A 21325-nucleotide genomic window follows, 5' to 3' on the forward strand; every position below is an offset into this window, starting at 1 on the left:
GCTGTATAAACTCGGTAACAGCTAAAGCTTCTTGCATAGTCTTGCCTCATACAGCCATTTGAACCGATGCGACTACATTTCCCATAAATCCTTTCGCTCAGCTCAAGTACGTTAAAAAAAAAAACATGGCGGATTGTTGTGTGCACGGGGACCCTCTTAAAACATACCAACGCTAACCAATAACATTTCTCTCAGCTGGAGAAACGTTTTCAACAGGTGGGTTTTATGCGAGAAAACTAAAATGTTTTAATGTAACCGAGTTATAGAAATAAGCTTTTCAACGTGTGCTACTCGTAAAGTCGCGTGCAGCATGTTACTACCAGTGTTGACATGCGACTTTCAGCGTTCGGCGATTTTGTTTTTTGGCTGAATTTGACTATAATTTGGGGTTTTATTGTCTTTTGTTTGCTCCAACCCCACACCAATACCCCCTTAACCTTCGCAGCTATCTTATTTAGTTATTGTCTTTGTGGACCGAGATAACGGATTGTCAGGTTATGGTTCAGATATCTCTCTTAATATCTGCAAGTTAATTTGAACGTATATTATATGTTCTTTTGTAGTTGAATTATAAGTGCGGTAATATTTACCTTTGAAAAATAAACACGTGTACGTCAATATAGTTTACCCCAAAAATCCAGCTAGCAATATTTTTAGCAATTAGCTAAAACGCTACATTTAATATCTAGATTTTCTATGGAACATGTATTTCCTATGGAACATATGTGTGTTGTAATCATTTCCCTCTATTTGGTGCCCTCTTTGGTAGTTCAGCCCCTGTAAGACCTGAGACATACTGAAGCAGTGCCTATCGAAGTGACCTTTGACCTTATTTAGCTATAGATTCTGACATAATCTAATTGAAGATGGTGCCTGGTGATTTCCTTTGGATTTTCAGGTTACGATGTTCCGTCGATCCAGATTCAGTGTTCGGCCCAATGTTGGCGCGGCAGGAAGGACGGCAGCTGCACCTCAAGAAGCCCCCCCAGTAAACCAGAACAATGAAGATACCTCTAAAATCACGGCACCTAGCGACACAGATACAGCTGTGGCAGAGAAATCTGCTACAACACCGTCAGAAAATCCTTCAGCCCAAGGGTGAGTAGGAGCTAATAAATGTCCCACATATGCTACTCATCTAAATAAAGTGCTCTTGCTTGTAGGGATGGCAGCGACCAAATTGCAGACACCTCTTCAGCAGCCGTCCAGCGAAGGAAACGTTTTTCTGTCAAACCCAAAGTGGTTCCCGGCCGCCCCTCTGTCCTCGCTCGGACAGCAAAGTCCCCTGTAAAGGCTGACCGTGAAACTCCATTGAACGTTCCTGGAAAAGCCGAGGACGGGACAGAAAATGCCAGCCAAAGTTCGGCGGCGGCAGCTCCTCGTGAACTCCCGTCTACAAGGAGACGGAGGCCATCAGAAGACAGCCAGCAGTCCAAAATCCAGCCTAAACCTCAGCCGGTCCCTTCTGACAGTTCAGCTGCTGCAACTGAGGACTTGCGAAACCGATCCCATCAACCAGCAGATGCTGGCGAACGCCTGGAAACCACCTCAGACTGTCAGGTTAAAGAAAGTCCCTTCAAGGTTCCAGAAAAGGTTCCCCCCTCTCTACCCAGAAAAGACGTAAGTGAAATATCAGAGAGAGCCAAGATGTTGGTGTCGTCCAAGATCGGCCGTTCGACGTCGGCAGCGTCGTTTTCCCTGAGCAGACTCCTGAACGATCCATCAGATTTACACCGGCTGGCGAAGGCTCGCAAACTCAGAGAGCTGCTCAAGGAGGAGGCCCACAAAGAAAAGGTGAGTTCAGAGGCTGTAATTCAATATGTGTAACATTTACCTGAATGTGTGATTTTAACCCAGTTCTCATATTTTGTGCTGCAGAGACTCAAGAGGTCAAAGTGGCAGTCAAAGGAATTTACTCTAGATCCTGCCAAAATGACCATGAGGGACCTGATTCACTACCTCCCAGAGTCTAACCCCATGAAGCAAGTGTCTCCTCTGTGACTCAAGGAAGCTTGCGTAACACACGTGATTGATTCTGCCTTAGTTTTGTGACTGCAATTCCATTATTTTTTTCCAGTTCCTGTTTAGAAGTTGCGGCTCCAGAAGACGAGAGTGTGGTTTCACCTTTTCCAGAAGGAGAGGAGTCAGTTAATCCCCTCAGCTTTTTTGAAAATCTTTGTCACTGTCACATCCACATAAAATAAATGCTCTTTATTTTATATTGTGCATGATGAAACATATAGAATCAGTGTTGCCCTTTTGGCACCACGTGCCCTCTGTCCTTCCCATAGTCCTCCAGAGAGAGCTCAGGAGCCTGCAGGAAGTCAAAGGGACGAGGGCGAGGACGAGGACGAGGAGGCAGCTGATGGAGATCAGGATGAGGCACTCCTTGTTCCTCAGGTCAAAGTAGCAGAAGACGGGTCTCTGATAATCGATGAGTCAAGGTTAGTGCACCCTCACTGAAACTGTAGAGGTAACTCGCAGTAGCGATAATATTGTGATGCTGGAGTTGCCAGAGCTAAATGATCCTTTCACTGTGATTCTCAGCTTAACGGTGGAAGTCCAGCGAGCCAAAGGACCCAACCTTATTCAGGACCGTGACCCCATATTTGAGCGCGGATCCACCACCACGTATTCCAGCTTCAGGAAAGGGAGCTATTCAAAGCCCTGGTCTAATGAAGGTCCAACCCACGTTCAATTACCCGAATGAACTCGTCTAAAATAGTTCCTCAGATGTGTCTTTGGATTGGTTTTCTCATGCTGTTTGTTTTTTTTATCCCTCAGAGACAGACATGTTCTTCCTAGCGGTTAGCATGGTGGGCACAGACTTCACAATGATCTGTCAGCTGTTTCCTCACAGAGCGCGCTCAGAGATTAAGGTCAGTAAAGACAGCAGAGTTTTAACAGAACACGAGGGTCAATACTTATACTTATATTTGTGTTTCAGAACAAATTTAAAAAAGAGGAACGACAGAATTCCTGGAGGGTTGACAAAGCTTTCAGTGAGGAGAAGCAAATAAACTTGTAGGGACTCTGTGATCATCTGCAGACCCTGAGTGCTTTCTCTGCTTTTGTCTGCAGGAGAGAGGCGCAAGCTGGACATTGAGTATTTTTCCAAGCTGCTCGAGATGATTTTGGAAGTTCAGAAAAACAGAAAAAAGCACAGATCACTCGCCCAGAGAAACGGCACCAAGAAGAGAAAGGGAAAGGGTATCTGTCCATGTTTCCTTCCATGACTCAGGGTCCATTAATCCATTCAATATCAATTCATTTGCTGTTATTCCTTCCACAGGCAAGAAAGCTCAGAAGAAGCTGAGCGATGTTGAGGAGGAAGAGGAGGATGAAATTCCTGACTTGGAGGAAGAGGAGGACGATGAGGATGAGGATCTCTGCAGTGAGAGCCAAGCTGCAGTTTCCCCACCGAAAAAGCAGCGTAAAATGAGCCACGGACAGGAAGCCACAACTGATGAGAGGGGAAGGCACTCGAGAGACAACGGTGAGCAAGGTAGAGCAGCAGCCACATGTTTTCCTTTAGGTTGTCTTTGTCTGTGACTTCACTACGTCCCTCTGCTTCATCAGACAAGGTTTGCATCCCTGAAGCCGCTGAGGCTTCCCCCCACGATGATGATGCCAGCACAGACAGGTGAAGGCACTGTTTAATGTTTTAAACGTTTATGTTGACTTATGTTTCGCTACCGTCAAATTCACTGTTTTCTCCTGAAATTCAAGGCCCGTTGCTGATCCGACTGCGTCCGAAGATGCCGCAGTCAAGCCGGACAAACCCTCACCGGGCAGAGCAGCACGACCACTGCCGCGTTTGGACCGGAAATGTGTGAAAAAGCCTCCAGCGCCGTCCACCACCAGCAAAAACAATACAAGTGGGGAAGCAGACGTGACTGGGAACGACGCAGCCACAGACGAGGTGGGTTATTATATAGCTTTCACTGCCGACCTTCCACCGGTTTGGACGTGACTTAGGCAAAATTTAAACCATCCTTCTAGGCAAATAATGAGCCATCTGTACAGCAGTGCAAGAAACGGAAGGCAGATGATGTTTCCTCTGATGAAGAAGCGACCAAGTGTCAACCTCTAAAACCTACCAGGTACCAGACGACATATATAACGTCAGACCTCCAGCCAACAATTACGCCATTGTGTCTTTTTGTAGGTATGGGAGAATGCCGAAACCTACCAAACCCTTGACTTACCCCACCAAAGAAGACGCACTTTCGTCCCCCTCAGAGGCCCCTCCTGCCTCACCCACAGCGCCGTCTGCTCCGCGGCCTAAAAGCAAATGTCCAGCAAAGAAGAAAGGAAAAGCTTCGGTCCAGGAGCCCAAGAGGCCCAAACTAATCACCCTCAGGGCCTCCCAGTCAGAGTACAGTGATGATGATGGTGAGGAGAATCAGGAGTGGGCGGGACCACAGCAGCAGCTGGGCTGTGCGTCCAGCGGGGACAGCGCTGCAGCTTTTGTGCCCGCGAGCCTGTGTTCCCTCCACCCCTTGAGTGTAGAAGTGGAGGAGACGATGGAGGAGGTATGATGAGTCCTGCCATTTAAAACTACTCAGACGCACGCCATCCATTCATTTTATTTCTAGAAAATACCATCTTTTTTGTTTAGTTTTCATTTTTTGTGCATGGTTTCACGTTCCATTTTCAAATCCTTCACCCCAAACCTAGCTGGATATTTTGGCCAGTATGCCCGATGTGTTTGGCATCTCCCAAGATGCTTTGTGCTCTGATGTCAAGACGGTTGAAAATGAGACATGCTCAGCAGAACCACGTGAACATCAGTTGGACCTGCTAGTTGTAAGTGAAGAAGATGCCAATGGAACAGATGTTTACCCCTAGTTTAAATCCTCAGCCTAAATAATGTCTCTCATATCTTGAAGTAGACCTGTTTGCATGGTTTCAGACACAGTAGTGCAGGAAAAACGTGAGGGATGTTCTCAGTCTGTTAAATGGCCTTTATTAGTCTGTATTTTATTTTTCTTCTATATACCCCCCCAGCGCAGACAGGACTGAACCATTTTCTGTTAAAATATCAGAAAATGATTTTGGTCTCATTGGAACAAACCTAGATAAATAAAGGTTCTAATAATAGATTTAGCTCGCCTCTCACTGTCATTCATTCTCTCCTGAAGGATGTTATAGACTGCCTCCCTTCTGAGTACACAGGTGAGCACGTTGGTCATTCACAAACAACCTTGATATGGAGTTCTTTTCCTCCTTCCATTTAATGCTTGCTGAAATACTTTTTTAGTGTCTGAGGAGGAGAGCTACAATGAGGCTGCTCAGACTCTGTTGGCCATCGGCAACCTCGCTCCAGGTGCAACGTCTGCAGAAAATCATTCTGCTTTAAAAGCAGGTGAGTCACCCGTGTCACGTCATTCAGATCACGTGTTAAAGGACTGAAATTTGATGATGTTTTCACTTGCAGAGGCAGTCAGTGAGGGTGAAAGAACCCTAGAGACGGATCAAGGTACTGCATCAATGTCCGACAATAGGGAAATGGCTACTCATGGAGTCGCAGGTTCATCAGAGTCTGTCGGCAATACGGAACCACAAAGCAGTCTAAATGATAATGGCCATGCAGCTTCAGCTGGTGATCAGAAGACTGAGACTCCTCAGCTGCCACCAAGTGCAGAGAACTCAGAACAAATCTCTTCACAGGCCAAACCAAGACGCACGTCTAAGATAAAACCAAATCCTGTCCTCCGAACCTCGAGGGCTGTTCGGTCAAAAACCCAAGCAGACACACCTCCAGGAAGTGTGGAGAGCAACGCGGCTGCTCCCAGCAGCTCTGAAACCACTGAGATTCCATCAGCCACTGAAGTAAACAAGACAGAAATGAGTCAAAATTCATCATCCAATGAAATTTGTGAGGGAAAAGTCCCTGAAGCAGCAGCTGGCAGTCTGGAGAAGGACGCATCGACTGGAATGGAAACAAGTTTGGAGCCGATGACCACAGATGAAATTGTGACGCCGGGGACATCTGAGAGTGCAGGTTTAGCTTCAGACAAGCCAGCCACCGATGCTTCTGTTTCAGATCCAAACATGGGAGACGACTCAGCTGCCAGTCAAAAGGAAGAGGGCAGAAATGCCCTTCACACCAGGAAGAGGCGCTTCCAGAAAGCCAAACCCAACTTACCGACGACACCAAGAGCGGCACGTTCAAGATTTCAAACCACACAAGGCTCCGCATCAACTCCGGACCCTGAGCTGAAGTCGGCTGAGACGGACATCTCATCCCCTGGCAGCAGACAGGACCTGGGCTCTGACTCGCTCCCATCAGAGACGGGCCTGACAGCAGAGAAGAAAACTGAGCCAGAACGTGTGCGTCAGTTGCTCTCAAGTGTAGCAGCCTCGGATCAGATTACTGTACGTACACAAGAGGCCACGACAGAACTCGGCTCAACTGAGGCTGTAGGAGAACAAATACATTCCCACATGGGTGAAAAGGAACCGTTACCAGAACCTGCAGCAGTTACATCCAGTGACCCTTCTGCTTCATGTCCTATCAACAGGGAAGACCCAGCTGTCTGTCAGAGGGGAGCAATGGAATCTTCATCCACTAATCCTGTCAGGAAGGGTCGATTCCAGAAAGTCAGGCCCAAACCAAACCTAGTGTCAATAGCCAGAAGCGTGCGGTCCAATCCAACAACCTCGAACCCACCCTCGACCCCACGGAGCTACGAGGCAACAGGGGGCCAGGCTACAGGGCCACCTGCGATCACCTCTCCTGTTAGGATCATTGACGGTGCTGCTTCTGGGTCGGGTCTGTTACCAACACCTGACACCAGCTCAAGTGTCACGGCGCCCCAGGATCCTATTATGACTGAGGCAGAACAGACAGGTGTGGGTGTCGAGGGCCAAGCGGAATCGAGTGTTGATCCGAGCACCTCGCTAAACAAAGACCTGCCTGTCACTCAGGAAGGGACGGCTACTACCTGCCCGACGAGAAAAGGTCAGAGGCTCAAACCCAACCTGCCGCAGACGTCGAGAAGGGCCCGGTGTAAACCTCAGAGCGCAGAAGAACCTGTCGCAGCCACGCTTGTGGAGAAACCTCTCTCCTGTGATGTCTCAGCATCACAGAATGACCAGATTTCAAGCGCAGGTCCTGCTGGAACGCCAGACATGGCAGCCCCCTCAGCGACCTCTCAACTATGTCCCGTGATGGATTTGACCTTAGCTGAGGACCAGGGGAAGAACGTTGGAAGTTCAGAGTGCCCTGCAAAACACGAACCGCAAAGAAGGCGACGTTTTGCCAAAGCAAAGCCCAATTTTGGGTCATCTGCTAGAAATGTACCAGCAAAACTACCTCCCAGTGACACCAGTAAAGCCTCAGAACAGCATCATGAGGACACACAGATACTCCTGCCACCCACAGAACGAGACGGTGAGCATTCCATGTCAACAGGAAAGTCTGGAGACAGCCAAAATGATGAAGTCATGGCCTCTCATCGCGTTGCCACGGCAATCCACGGGGTCGCCCACAACCGGTCGGCAAGGACAGACTCAGACACTCCATCAGACGATGCAGCTGACGTTTCTCAGGTCCGGCATCCAGAAAATGTCTCAGCTGGGACAGAAATGAAATCTGTCCGCGTGGAACCGTCGCCTGGTGTGAAAGAAAGCCCCCAGCAGGCCTGTTCAGAGCGGAAAAGTGGAGATCCACACACTTCTGGAACAGCTAAAGCCACTTCAGTGACCCAAAGGTGACGCAGTTTAACGAGTAACTTTTGTTGCTGTGATTTATTAAAGATGACAGGCATTGTTTCCATTTGAAGCAGGCGGGGTGATCAGTCAGAGCCTGTGGCTTTTGCAAAAGCCTTAGCAGTTCTGGCTCGAAGAGGCCGGCTCGTTAGGCCAAAACCCAACCTGGGACCCAGCAGCAGATCCAAACAGAGCCAGATTTTAACACAGAGAGAAGGAGGTTTGAGGGCCATAAAGGTTTGACTTTTCTTTGCTGCCCAGGAACAGTATTTTTACTCCTGCTGTCTTCTGTAAATCCACAGATTGTAGCTCCAGCGATGCGCAGGTTTCCACACAGCGACCGATAGGGGGCGCCGTTGAACAAGAAAATCCTGCTGCTGGCGCGTCATCAGAGGTTCTTGATCATGTGGATCAGCCACACGCTGTCGCTGGACCACCTCTGGGCAGTTTAGACGAAGTGAGTTATACTCAGGTGAGCTTCAGAGCAGCAGCCATGTGTTCAAGGCTGTTTCAGCTGGTTTCAGGGTTTTTTTTAACCTCTGTCCTAGGATTTAACCACATCCAGTGCAGCTGGCCACCAAATTCCGGCAGATTTCATGCTTTCGGAGAGTAAGTCATGAGATCACCTTCCTTTATCCTGACGGTGATAGTAGCTTAAACCCTTCTCCCTCTTCAGTGCTGTCAGGTCAAGTCCCCGCAGACCCAGATGAGACATTTTTCATCCTGTCCCTGACTGAGATTCCGCTGTGCTCGCTGCGAGAGATGGGGGACAGCACCTCAGAGCCCCTTCTTCCTGTAGCCGAGCTGTCCCAACAGCAGCAGAGGTTTGTGCCCCACTCTGCACACTCCTGGATTCAGTTTGGCCTTCGATTCAGTACATTTCTTCATCCCCTTCAGTGTTTCAGAGGAATCTCTGGGCGAGCCGCCCGCCCAGGTCGTTGTGTCCATTAAAGAGGGCGGCCTGGTCACGGTGGGGGGTGTCCCTCCAGACCCTGCAGCTCATAAAGTAAATAAAGTAGGAACTTACAGAGCTGTCACTCAGCAACAGTTTTTCTCATTTCTTACTTGTCTCACCTTCATTAGGGTTCTGACCTTGACAACCCAGTGGATCCACACGGTAGAGTGATGAAATGTTCTGTTTTCTTTAACCTGGTCACGCCGTCCGCTCAGAAATGGTAACTGTGTTATGTCTCTGAAACAGAGAGCGTAGCCGTGGAAGCGTCCACATCACCAGCAGCTGAACGTCGGCCTCCCAGACCGAGACGGAGGCACGGTCAGAGCACAGCGGGTACATGAGTTCAGCCATGAAACCTGCTCTAACAGAGCCAGCGCACACCTTTGATCACGTCCTCCTTTATCTCCAAAGCAGCCAAACAGCATCAAAGAAAGAAACGCGGCAGGGGCGCCTCGGAGCTTCCTGGACCTCTGCCAGAGCCAGAAGGACACCTTCGAAACGTGACTCCGGGAGGTGGGACGGACGCCAAAGACGCCCGCTCAGCAGCAGGAACCACACTCACAAGGACAACGCGTCTCCGTGCTTCTTCACATGGTTCTCCGTGTGATGAACACAAACACTCCGCAGTCTCCCCACCACACAGCATCGCTAAAACGGCGGCGGCGCAGCAGGACACGGCCTCGGCTCCCCCTCCCGCTCCGCCACCACCAGCCGAAGAGGACGCGGAGCTGATCTCAGACACAGAGGTGGATCCAGGACCACTTTAAATGAAGCATTAGCCGTGTGTAATTTGGCCGATTTCATCAGCGTTTGTGTCTTTCTGTTCCACAGGAGAACGACGGGACGGAGCAGCCGCCCACAGGCGTGTCTCAGTACTTCCTAAGTGACATTTTTACAGAAGTGGAGGATGAGTGACGGCCGTAGAGATGGATGAGTGGCAGCAGGTGCCTTTTTTCATGTTGACTTCAAGGAACGCTTAATTTATAGTTAGTATTTATAGTGAGAGTTCTTGTCCCATTATTGTTTCGCGAATACCTCCCTACTAATCCTTCACCTGTGCTGCCTGATGCGCAGCACAACTGTCGTGTATATAGTGTAGATATGTTAAACATTAAAATGTCCTTGTACAGCTCAATTATTGGTTTGCTAAAGTCAAATATAGACTGATAAAAGATGTCCACCCGCATCATTGGACTCAGGAAAGGTTTATCTCCTGAACATCATTGTTGTAAATAAATGTTTTTAACTCTCAATAATTGTGTTGAATTTATTATGCAGACTTCAATGAAGCCTTCAATCAGGGCCAATTAATCCAGTCCTCAAGGGCAAGAGTCCACTCGGGTTTTCTGTCCAACCAGAAGCACAAACTGCTTTCTCCAAAGTGGGATTCCAGCCGAAGGCGGCGTTTACCTGGTAGGACAGAAAACCGGGCTGGAACACCGGGCCCAAAATCCAGCCCTCTGCGACTTAAACTGACCCTAAAAATCCTTGAATATTAGCATTTTCCTGGTTATTTTATTACAATGTAGCTCCTGTTTCTGTTACTAAGCGACGCTAATCCTGAGCACGCTCCCACAGTCGGGACTGAAACTGAGGGATCTCGGTGTTGGGTAACTAGGTCCGCCTCTCGCTTTGGTTCAACTGTAGAGATCGTGCAGGTCATTTCCTGGAGACGGGAGCGGACCTCAGCCACCACAGGGGTGGACATGAGTGGAAACGGCACGGTCAGTTAAATGCAGTGTTATTTTATGGGTTTGGAGATTTAGACTGAGCTATTTTAAATGTTTGCAATACCTGACAGGAAAGGATTATAATCTGTTCAAATCATCATACTGAAGAGAGTGATGGAAACGAGACAGCAGCCTTTAAAAAGGGATGGGGGGGGGGCCCAGCTCTTATTTCTGGACATCAGTCTGCAGCTCGTGCGAGGTTGACCTTGACTCAGCAACAAGAGCCAGTTAAAAGTTCAAAGGTTCAACAGACCGCTTGAAAAGGTTGCAGCATTTTCAAACTTTGACCCCCAGGAATGCTTTGTCTCTTTGGATAATGTTTGAGAGAGAGGGAGCTTGAAATAACGTCACTCTTGTAGGCATCTTAGCGACCTTTGACCCCACGGCCACATGCTTGATTCAGTCACACTAGCTGAACAGACAGCAGGCTCTAGGAATCCGCCCAATAACAGGCTGAGTCAAGGCAATATGAGTTACGCAACAGGCGGCTGACCCCGAGAACTGGACCCTGATGTGGGTGGTTAAGGCAGAGTGAGCCTCGCCGGTATGTAAGAGCCTCTGATCCTTTTTTCAGATTACAATTGTCTTAAAGTGACGGGAAAATCTCCCCATGCTCTGCAAAAAAGCAAGTCCAAGAACCTCATCTTGCTGCTCATAGTGTTATGCATTAATAATTGTATATATTTATATAGCTATTGTTTCAGCAAACATGATGAAAAATACAACCTAGAGCGTCTCTTGCCCCCCCATTTAAATAGATTCTTGAAAGCTGGTGGGATGGTGAAGTGATGAAGATGGAGAGGGAGGTGCAGATGCGAGAGGGGCCGCGAAGCTGCTGGCGGCTTGTTCCAGGGTGGATCAGGCCCTGGAGGCTTCCAAGAGCCCCCTGACCTCCAACACCCACCTTCTGGCCCTGCTTAGCCACCTGCAGCAGATGAGGACGGATCGAGTCTCGGAGGAGATGCGACGCAACTCGGTTGGACTGGGAATTCTGGCAAAGGCTCAAAACCAGTAAATTCAAAAAAGGTGATGTGTCTCCTGTCAGCCACTAGAGGGCAGATGAGCTCGTTTTCTCTCCCACCCTAACGTCATTTAAAAAGGCTTTTCTCCTGCAGGCCCCCTGAAGAACGAACACCCTGTTTGGGGACAATTGCAGTTTCAGGTCAGCCGATGCACAATTAAATGGAATTTAAACAAACTAATGTCAGTGTTATATTTCACACTGGCGATGTAATTTCGACAGATCTGAGAATCCCACTGATGTGGAAAGACTACTTCAGAAACAGTTGAGGCAGGTGGTGTTTGTGTGATGACGGAAACATGTAATTAAGCCATCAACAATAGTTTAAGGAATTTGAAGCCTGGCTGGCAAACCCATGGCATTTCACTGACTTCCTTGAATGTGCTTGATTCCTGAACACAGATGAGGAAGTTTCTATTTATATTTTCTGCAGAAAAACACTGCTGTGTCGTGTTCTGCGTGCTTCTGTGTGGAACAGAGATCCAGGACACTGATCTGGTGATGGTGGACAAGACGCTCACCAACATCTGTTTTGAAGACCCAATCATTTAGTAAGGCGGTTTGGTTCTACGTCTGCATTTGATGAACGTCCACTTTATGGGCACCTCAACTACGTGTGTGTGTGTGTGTGTGTGTGTGTGTGCGTGCGTGTGTGTGTTTGTGTGTGTGTAGCAGCAACGTAGGTCCAGGCTTTCTGCTTTGTGTTCAGCTCTACAGCAGCTCTGTGGCAAACAACCCGTCCACGCGGACTTCAGGATCCAGGAGACGGAGCCGCCTGGGGGGTTGTCCTGCCTTTGCCCGTATGCAGCTGGGAGAGGCTCCAGCACCCTCCCTGTGACTTTGAAAGGGATAACGCAAGAAAAGGAAAACAAGAACATCTAAACCATTTTCAATTAAGCAAAAGTAGCCTCATACTTCCCAGATAAGGTCAAGTGGGCCCCCGGGGGCTCAGGCTGGGACCCATTGCACAAACCATGACGCCAGCATGCTGCTCGGAGAATGAGACCTTGTCTCTTTGAATGTGAAATGCTGTTCTTGGCGCGTCTGCTTCTGTCACTTTGTGGCCTACGCTGGAAGCACTTAATAACCCCAATAACGCTGAGAGCTGAGTCACAGTCAAACTCAATGTTGTGTAAATGCAGAAACCTGTCAAATGTTGAACTGTTGCACTATGAGGCGGGGATGGATGACACACACACACACGATAATATGTTTCATTACAGCACACACAACGTTGCGGTAAGGTTTCAATCAAGGCTGCTGACAGACACATTTACCTCTGCTGTCAAAATCCAGACAGATATTTTTTTCATTAGCTGCTGTCAAAAGAAATGTTTGAATGCACCTGTATACCAAAGATTCCTTCTGCTGAGAGGTGAAATTAGCCCCTAAGCCAAACGTGTTCATTAGTTTCACCTGCTCATCAAAAGAAAACTGATATCAATCAATTGACATTCTTCAATGACACATCGGGATACATCTTTTCAAAGGTTTATCTTTAATTATGGACATATAGAATGCTGTCTTAAAAACAATACAAATTGTAAATGTGTACAAAAACGGCCTGCACAATTAAAACTAATAAAGTCTTCGTTGAGCAGACATGATGATGCAGCGGGGTGTTTTAAAAAGGTCTTTGGTTTCCTGTTGTTAGTGTTGAAACTATTCTACTGTAAAGGAAAATCACACATTCAAAATCAGAACACAGCACGGGTGTGGATCTGGATCCCCTCTCAAGGAGTCGGGCTCCAGAAGGTGCGTGGAGGTGAGCCTGACCAGCTCTAGCTGGTGCCTTTCTACCGCCCACACAAGCTCGGGCTCCTTCCCCCCCAGCATGGTGACATTCCACGTCCCTGTAGTCAGAGTTTTGGTCCGAGGTCTGGGTCGTCCTGGCCAAGACTGCCACCCAAACCACACTGCACCGGCCCCTCATGAGAGGACGGTTTAAAAAAGAGACCATTCTGTGCTGGTCACAGCTTGTTCATAAGGAACACCATGTCGAGCATAAGGCCGTTCATCAGTGTTGATAAAGGGACGGGCTGAGCTGTCACCTCATCACTGGTACTGAGTCGGATCCACTGGCAGGGGAACAAGTTGGACCTGGCAGACCCTTGCAATACGTGGGGGTTTGTAGTGGACCACGTTTGTAACGGCCACGAGGACTCTGGTGCCGGGGCGGTGACCCCCGAACCTGCTGGTGGACACTGGGAGTAGGGGAAGCCGTCAAGAGTCCCATGGGTCCATGTTGGCCTGTGGCCAAGCAAGAGAGTGTTTTGTTGAGTGACAGAAACTAATGTCAATAACCCCCAAACGATTAAACGGGAAAAGTCTCACAAATACTTGAATGAGATTTTCTAATTAGGATCCACAGATGTGCGCTCTGTTGTCAAGAGTTTCCATCCAAATCGTCGTCTTACAGATCATCTATAGGAGAGCACGAAGGTGTGTTCAAAGCCCGACCCGATCTTTTGGCACGCCGCCGCCTCATCACAGCCCGAGTGCTCTTCACAGTCCACATTCATGCTGAAATCTTTCTGCAGCAGACAACAAATCAAGATAATTGCAGCGTGCTATTAGGCTCTGACATGTGATATACTGCAGATGTATGTACTTAATTATCATTCCTATATGTTCTGTACGTGTCTGCAGACTTTAAGCTATCGGGTAGCAGTATGTATGTACTGTAGCTGCAGCCACCTCAGGCATATACTGATCTTCACCACTTCATATCACATTTAGATTAAATGGACATTCTTATTATCATTTGTCAGGTCAGTGGAAACAGTGCTGCGACCTCCTCGTGAAGGTCGACACCGCCGGGTCCCATAAAGCCACCATCTTCAAGAGGCGTCCGCTGCGGGATGACAGACCAAGAAAACCTAGAAAAACAGGGTGTTGCTCACCCTGCAATTTAGAGTTCTATGGAACTATGGTATAGAGTAGCTGCTGTTCCACAGAGCGACTTTAAATATCACAAGGGTTATTGCATCACATTCCTTTCATCACCTGCAGACAGTAAACCCAACAAACGAGTTGGCATTAATAGCAGGATGTGAGTGAGGATAAATATCAGTCTCTGCACAGACGTCACCACCATGAGTGAGCACATTATACGTCGAATGTTTCCGATAAACCGCGGCAGCAGTGAAGCAATATCGCGGCTGCCATTGTGACGCACGCGACATGCAGTTCTTATCTGAAACGGACTTTTGATGTCTTGTGTTTTAGCGCCTCCGCCGTGCCCCAGAGGAGGGCTCGTATCAGGATTTACCGGCCGCGCTTTTCTGCATTCTTATTCTAAGAAAGGTGGATGGCATGTTTCAGCTGCTGTTGACATCAATGTAGATGCACCTGATTGTAGCACAGCAGCACGGGGGGGGGGCATGAACGGCATCTGCCCCCGGCGTCTATGAATAGAAATGTACACATTTCGCAACCAGCTACCTCTGAAATAATGACACAGTCCAGCAAAATTCCTGAATGCTGACAACTGGCAAACAATGCTGCGTTTAAATCTCTTTCTGCAGTGGCCGTTTCTTCAGATTTCCGTCTCCTATAAGACCCGTGCGAAGGATCAGGCTCAGCCATAATTGGCTGGGACTACTTGCTGGGTCGGTCCGCTCGTGACAATACAAACGTTAACAATCGGAAGCTTGATGAATTGTCTATTTGCCTTTGATGAGGTCAGGAGTTGAATCACTGCAGAGGCAGACAAACAGGCACAATGACTCGCCTCAATGGGCCTCCCATGCCTTCTGAATCGATCACCACAGAGAAACCTATGTTGTCTTTTTGGCACCTAATTTGACTTCTGTGAACGGCAAACAGTCAGACAAAGCACGCCGGTGTTGAATGCTACAGATGTTGTTCAAGGGTGTTGCGGTTTGACAGAATAATGCCAGAGATCAGTGGAAATGATGACCTGGGGGACGAGTCTCACATCGGATCCGTGTGAAACAACCAGTGATTGGCTCCGTACAATGTGGGCTTTGTAAACTTGGAACACTCTGAATGGGACTGTTCTGCTTGGCTCACAACTGTCACTTGTGAGGTCTTTTTCCATCCACAGATTTATTTGTTTGAAGGTAACCGGCAGCACGGCCTGAAATCATCTCTCAATTGCTTTCAAGAATGTTGTTGTGATCACCTATTGGGCATTGTCTCTTTGTTCTCCACAGAGAGGGCATGGTGTAATAGGAACATTTTAAAGAATTCAGCCTCCGCCTGCGAAGGTTCCAGCCCTGCTTAGCCGTTGGCACAACAGTAGTAACACTTCACACTTCGCTTCAGAGTAATAGGCCTAATAAAGGGCCTTATCTTTCTGTCAGCTAATTGTGTGTGTGTGTGTGTGTGTGTGTGTGTGTGTGTCCAGCAGATTTAACATTCACTTTGTTCCTCTTAACTTTGCAGTTGTTGAGCTTTCACTGGACCTGCCAGGACCTAAATAACTCGCCTCAGCACACATGGACATGATGGTGTGTGATGATATATTTATATATACTATGTATAGGTATTCTGGACTAATAAATTAACTCCAGCTTTACGAAAGCTTAACAAATTGTGGGGGTTTTTTGCACATAGAGCCCCAAAGCGTTCCATCTCAATCAGAAGTTGCCCCATACTTGCAAAATTTATTGAAAAATCTTATATATATTTATATGATCACATTTAAAACAATTACAGTGCGTTACAGTCTAAAAACTGAATAATGAACCGAATCTTAAATAGGAAAAGCTCATCCTGTTGGGGAAGGTCAGTTGGCAACTAGTGTGAAAACACACATAAAGCAGGAAAGAGTGTTGTTAAAGTTTTACTGGAGGTAAATAAGTAGTTTCATAAAATTAAAAAACTCACAAAGATCTTAAAGTCCATTTACAATCATTGTAAATTGGCTTCCAATCACCACAGACATGAACAGATCACAGGGAGCTGGAGATGATTCTCTTCAGCTTCATCACCTCCTCAGAGGAGAGCTGCAACACGGGCGTGGAGCTGGAGTCCAGCAGGTGCACGGACGAGGGGCCCGGCGCCCACGTCCTGCTCCCCCTGTGGACCGCCGGACCTGTGATCTCTGGGTCATCGGAATCCCAACTGTTGGGGCGTTGGGAGCTGCGTGACATATTAGCATCCTGCTCACCATACAGATCCTGGCCGGTGGCATTTTTTAGGTGGCAACCCGGAGGTAAATGTAAGGAGGCGGTGAAAGCTGACTGGCTCATGTGTGGATGCCTATAACCAGGGTGGATGACGGGCGATGTCCTCTGCCTCGGCCTCGGATCCTTGCTGATCTGGGGGGGATTTTGGAGGTTCGGGGGAAGCGTCAGGGTGGTGGGCTGGTCTTCTGCTTCAAAACATCTCCTCTGCCTGGAGGGCTCCTCCGGCTTCTGCTCTGGCTCTGCGGCCGGAGACCTGCACTGCTTGAGCCAGTTGTAAAGCGCCGACAGCGGCACCTCGATTTCCACCTCCCCCTCCTTGTTCCGGCGAGGCGGGCCGGGCAGGAAGTGGCTCAGGGGGAGCTTGCTAACGTCTGGACTTGAGCTTTTACTTTGTTTTACCTCTACAACGAGGTCTGTTTTTGGAGAACTTGGCTTTGGCGCTGTAAAGTCAGCACCTATGTCCGTTTGACCCCGAGCAGCGGCTGCGTACGCCATGCTGCTCGAGTCTGCGGCGCCAGCGTAGGCCTCTTGGCCATTCACGGGAAATGAATGTATCGAGCCTCCAGAACCGGCCTCATTACTCTGGGCCTCTCGCCTTCCGCTCACCACCTGCGTGCACTGGGAACTGTACAGAGAGAAGGGCTTGTTCAGAAACTTAGGGTTCTTGCTGGACAGGGGCGCGGAAAACGAAGACGCGGGCTTGGTGTCGGGGTCCCGTCTTGGCCCCTTCATGCTGAGGTTGAGCGGCTCGGTCAGCCCGGAAGAGTTCTTGTAGCACTCGGCCAGGTAACGTAGGTTATCCAGGGGCTCCTGAGCTGGTGCCGCTTGGCTATAGGGTTCAACGGCTGGCTGTGGCAGCTGAGCCATGGGCAGCTCAGGAGGTAACACAGGAGGTAACACCGGGGAGTGGTAGTAGGGGGGGCACTGGAGCGGCATGCGGAAGGCGCTCCCATGCTGGTCTCCGTGGAAGGGAGGTGGGTTTTGCTGGGAAAAAAGTATATCCGTTAGAGGCTGAAGGGACTGTTGTAGTAAATTTGGGACACACCTTTTTCAAGTCTGCGGTTTATCTAAACAAATCGCTGGGGGGAGGGGGGGGGGACCAACCTGATGCTGAGGCACTGAGATGATCTTGCATTTGGCAGGTGGGCCGTCGTAGCCATAGCAACCATAGTCTGAGGAGTGGCAGTGTTTGTGCTGATGGTGAGGCAGCATGCTCAGCGACAAGCCCTTCAGGTGGAACTCGTACGGCAGGAGCAGCCTGCACCAAATCCAACAAACAAGGACTGGATTAGGAATACTGAGGAATAATCCAGCCAGCGTGGTCCTGAGGAGGCGCCGCCGGCGTTACCTCTCGTAGTGGCGGCGGGTGCAGGTGGCCGCGCTGGTGCTGCGCGGGTTCCCTCCCAGCGTGTTGTACACCTGCTTCCACAGCTGCTGCGCCGTCACCTGCAAGAGCGGAGGATGCTTTACTTTAGTCATTTTAACCCTTTACGTTGAACAAAATGCCCAATTTTTGATATAATAAGTTGTTATTTTTGATAGGAGTAGAAATAGGAATAAATAGTCAATTACCTGCTGATATCCTCCCAAATCTCTGACAGTGGTGAACATCAAAAACAGGTCAACTACAAGCAGAAGAACACTTCAGATACATTTTCAGCCCTTCATCGGGGAGACTTTTAATGTTATTAAAGCAGTTAGAAGCTGGAATCACAAGAGCTGTGGCACTTCTTCGCCTAAAATATTTGAAAGTTGCAACAAGACGTGTAAAACACGTGTCATTACTTTGCTTGAAGCCCAGATTTGGGATCCTCTCGATGGGCGAATCCCTCTTCTTCATGTAGCTGTAGAGCTCTCTGAGGAACAGTTTCTCTGTCTCTGCGGTCTCTGACAACGGCTCGCTGGCCTCCCAGTCCTTAACGGCACTGTACACCATCCCTATATGACCCTAAATGAAGGGGATATCTACATTTACCCACAGATGAAAGCCTATAGGTCCGTACCTGAAATAGCCCACACACACCTGACGCTGTTGGGACCGTTGATTGACAAACACATCAGACGTTTTTGCTTGTTGGGTCAACATACCGTCTATAAGCAACAGTAACTGAATAAGGCATCAAATCATCGGTACTGGAGCTCACCTGTGAGTCCATTGGGAAGATTTTCACATCATATCACCACGCTGCCGTCCAGGCTGCTCTTCCTCCGCGGGGCTCCGAAATCAGTGTGTTGATGTTGGAGGCGTATTCCTGCTTAGGTGTCGGCGGCCGGACCAGTCCGACCTGCTCCTGTGGCATTTGCAGGAATAATCACTGCAAATTGGCAGAGTGACAACTGGTATTATGCTATTCTGGATGCCTGCTAACAGGAAGTTGCGTTCTGACCGTTGGAATAAACCAGATATCAGCTGGGCCATGTTTCCCAACGCACGATTCAATAATAAAGCAATGATAAATCCAGCAGCCAGTGGGGCCGCCAGCAGACAATGGCGTTCCTGTTGGCCCTAATTATGCAGATATTTCAACCCGATGCTACAAATTCAGCATTTTTCATATGTTCCTCCCACAATTTACTGCTCAGCCTTCCGGCAGTTCGGCTATGCAGACAGGTCGGCATTCTTTGGCCCAACATCCTTGTTTTGTCACCTGAAGTCCAAATAGCTGCACTACACGGTGGCCTGTTGTCGCCAGGAAACAATGGGCGGTGCGGACAATGAGCCAAATAGTGAGAAACAAATGAAAGTTAGGAATGCAAGGGTGCGTTGTTTGTTGGTATTTGGTGGAAGATTCCGGTATTGTTGCGTATTGACTGCATGCACAAACAGTCGGGTGGACTCTGAACTATGATCAGGCAGAACACTTCCTTCTGTATGATAACATACGCGGAATGCAGAAGAAACTATTGATCCCGTTCTTGAGGCTCCTGCAGGAGCAGCAACAACTTTCCTATTAGCTGTCTTTAGCTGTTAGACTGACCAAGCTCCCTGAAGGATCCCAGTTTATTTTCAATCCTGCGTGTGGATAATATGCTGAGTCAAGCATAACCCATTCTGCAGGTGCTGGGAGGTCCGGTTCACAGCTCATAGCCCTGTTAGTGCTTCTTTCACACTTTGAAAGTTAAATCAGTATGACGAAGGCCTCGTTTGTCAAGGCCTCTGGCATCAGTTGCTTCTCCCAGCTCACAGTTCCAACAGAAAGATACAGAAAGTTGCAGTGAATCTTTTGCTAGCTTCACGTCTGAGCCGGGCCAGGCTCAGACATGTCTGGTGGAGCGGCTCGAGTGGAAAGACTCGTTCGGGATCCGTTGTGTTGCCATGTACGATGCAGTCTGATGAAACATTTTAACTCCAGGAAAAACTGAAAACCAAACAACTATAGTCAGGAGAGCCCTGACACAACCTTAGAGCTGCACACCCTCATACCCTCAGGTAGGACAGGTCGGACCACATCCACATCACTATCTCTTTATCTGGTGTGTGATTAGGCAGAACACTTCCTTCTCTATCATAACATACGTGGAATGCAGAACAATCGTGACGTTGGGTAGCATTCTGAGAGTTTCAGGACAACAAAAAGCCATTATAAACAAGAGAGTAGGAATATCATTTTCTTTGTGATAAATTCCAAACAAAACCCTTCATGACAACTCGAACAAGAGGAGAGTAAAGCTGGGTCTTTCACTGTGAAATCATTAGGCTTGCAGGCGTCAACACGTGTGGTTAGCAACGCTTTCAGGATCCTCCTGTGTCTGTTATTGAGGCGTCCTCCAGAGACCAGCAAGATGTCAGAGGTTGGAGAGCGCAGCGCCACCAGATCCCCCGGGCCGTCGGCCCTCTCACCATTATCACTGCACATCTGGGTGGGTTGGATGCACCTTTCACACCCGCGCACGTTAGAGCAACACACAACTTAATTTGAATATCAAAAGTGTCATGAAAAAATGCAACGTTGCAGCTCCGTGTTGTGGCTCACACGCAGCTCCTCCAGGAAAAGAAAGACAAACAACCTTTTAAACAGCTCAATCTCATGAGGAAGTTTCAAAAACACCTCCACAAAAGCCCCATTCTGAGTGGCACGCACGCACCTCTCTATCTATCTATCTATCTATCTATCTATCTATCTATCTATCTATCTATCTATCTATCTATCTATCTATCTATCTATCTATCTATCTATCTATCTATCTATCTATCTATCTATCTATCTATCTATCTATCTATCTATCTATCTATCTATCTATCTATCTATCTATCTATCTATCTATCTATCTATCTATCTATCTGTCTATCTGTCTATCTATCTGTCATCCATCTATCTATCTATCTATCTATCTATCTATCTATCTATCTATCTATCTATCTATCTATCTATCTATCTATCTATCTATCTATCTATCTATCTATCTATCTATCTATCTATCTATCTATCTATCTGTCTATCTATCTGTCATCTATCTATCTATCTGTCTATCTGTCTATCTGTCATCTATCTGTCATCTATCTATCTATCTATCTATCTATCTATCTATCTATCTATCTATCTATCTATCTATCTATCTATCTATCTATCTATCTATCTATCTATCTATCTATCTATCTATCTATCTATCTATCTATCTACATGTGTGTATGCATTTGAGTGTATATATCTGTGTGTGTGTGTGTGTGTGTGTGTGAGGGTGTGTGTGTGTGTGTGTGTGTTTTGGGCGTGAGCTCTCTTCCTCTAAATGCGGTCTGTGTTCATTC

The 21325-nt window shown here is 48.0% G+C and overlaps 2 protein-coding genes across 10 annotated transcripts; one reads left to right on the top strand and one right to left on the bottom strand.

The window, feature by feature from the left end:
* Positions 1–98: 98 nt before the first annotated feature.
* On the top strand, positions 99–9924 carry LOC101069937 (transcription factor TFIIIB component B'' homolog). 8 transcript variants are annotated; one of them, XM_011619266.2, is made up of 28 exons: positions 99–216; positions 899–1098; positions 1164–1794; positions 1879–1982; positions 2078–2143; positions 2292–2444; positions 2548–2681; positions 2785–2879; positions 2948–3002; positions 3082–3210; positions 3293–3505; positions 3580–3643; positions 3730–3922; positions 4003–4103; positions 4169–4535; positions 4681–4809; positions 5145–5178; positions 5264–5368; positions 5441–7718; positions 7791–7936; positions 8019–8188; positions 8265–8325; positions 8393–8540; positions 8614–8722; positions 8800–8833; positions 8918–9004; positions 9083–9417; positions 9503–9924. In XM_011619266.2, exons 2-28 carry the CDS (start codon positions 905–907, stop codon positions 9584–9586), a joined length of 6219 nt encoding a protein of 2072 aa, XP_011617568.2. In that variant the 5' UTR covers positions 99–216; positions 899–904; the 3' UTR covers positions 9587–9924. The 8 variants fall into 8 exon arrangements, with proteins under 8 accessions (XP_011617568.2, XP_029693420.1, XP_029693421.1 ...); XM_029837560.1 differs by having other exon boundaries at positions 9086–9417; XM_029837561.1 differs by having other exon boundaries at positions 8019–8173.
* Positions 9925–16020: 6096 nt separating this feature from the next.
* Positions 16021–18935, bottom strand: arid6 (AT-rich interaction domain 6). Of its 2 annotated transcripts, XM_011619265.2 has the most exons (7): positions 18723–18935; positions 18602–18607; positions 18364–18526; positions 18151–18203; positions 17927–18024; positions 17683–17836; positions 16021–17562 (listed from the first exon to the last, which is right to left on the bottom strand). In XM_011619265.2, exons 1-7 carry the CDS (start codon positions 18732–18734, stop codon positions 16342–16344), a joined length of 1707 nt encoding a protein of 568 aa, XP_011617567.2. In that variant the 5' UTR covers positions 18735–18935; the 3' UTR covers positions 16021–16341. The 2 variants fall into 2 exon arrangements, with proteins under 2 accessions (XP_011617567.2, XP_003978042.3); XM_003977993.3 differs by lacking the exon at positions 18602–18607 and having other exon boundaries at positions 18723–18923.
* Positions 18936–21325: the final 2390 nt, after the last annotated feature.

This window comes from Takifugu rubripes, chromosome 6, assembly GCF_901000725.2.
Source record: "Takifugu rubripes chromosome 6, fTakRub1.2, whole genome shotgun sequence".
In the NCBI taxonomy this organism is placed as follows: Eukaryota; Metazoa; Chordata; class Actinopteri; order Tetraodontiformes; family Tetraodontidae; genus Takifugu; species Takifugu rubripes.

Coding starts and splice junctions, on each gene's coding strand:
- LOC101069937 (XM_011619266.2), top strand. CDS start 905: ATGTTCCGTCGATCCAGATTCAGTGTTCGGCCCAATGTTGGCGCGGCA. Junction 2,144..2,291: donor CCTTTTCCAGAAGGAGAGGA/GTCAGTTAATCC, acceptor TCCTTCCCATAG/TCCTCCAGAGAGAGCTCAGG. Junction 8,723..8,799: donor CAGACCCTGCAGCTCATAAA/GTAAATAAAGTA, acceptor CACCTTCATTAG/GGTTCTGACCTTGACAACCC.
- arid6 (XM_011619265.2), bottom strand. Junction 18,204..18,363: donor AAATCTGGGCTTCAAGCAAA/GTAATGACACGT, acceptor TTCTGCTTGTAG/TTGACCTGTTTTTGATGTTC. Junction 17,837..17,926: donor ACCCGCCGCCACTACGAGAG/GTAACGCCGGCG, acceptor GATTTGGTGCAG/GCTGCTCCTGCCGTACGAGT.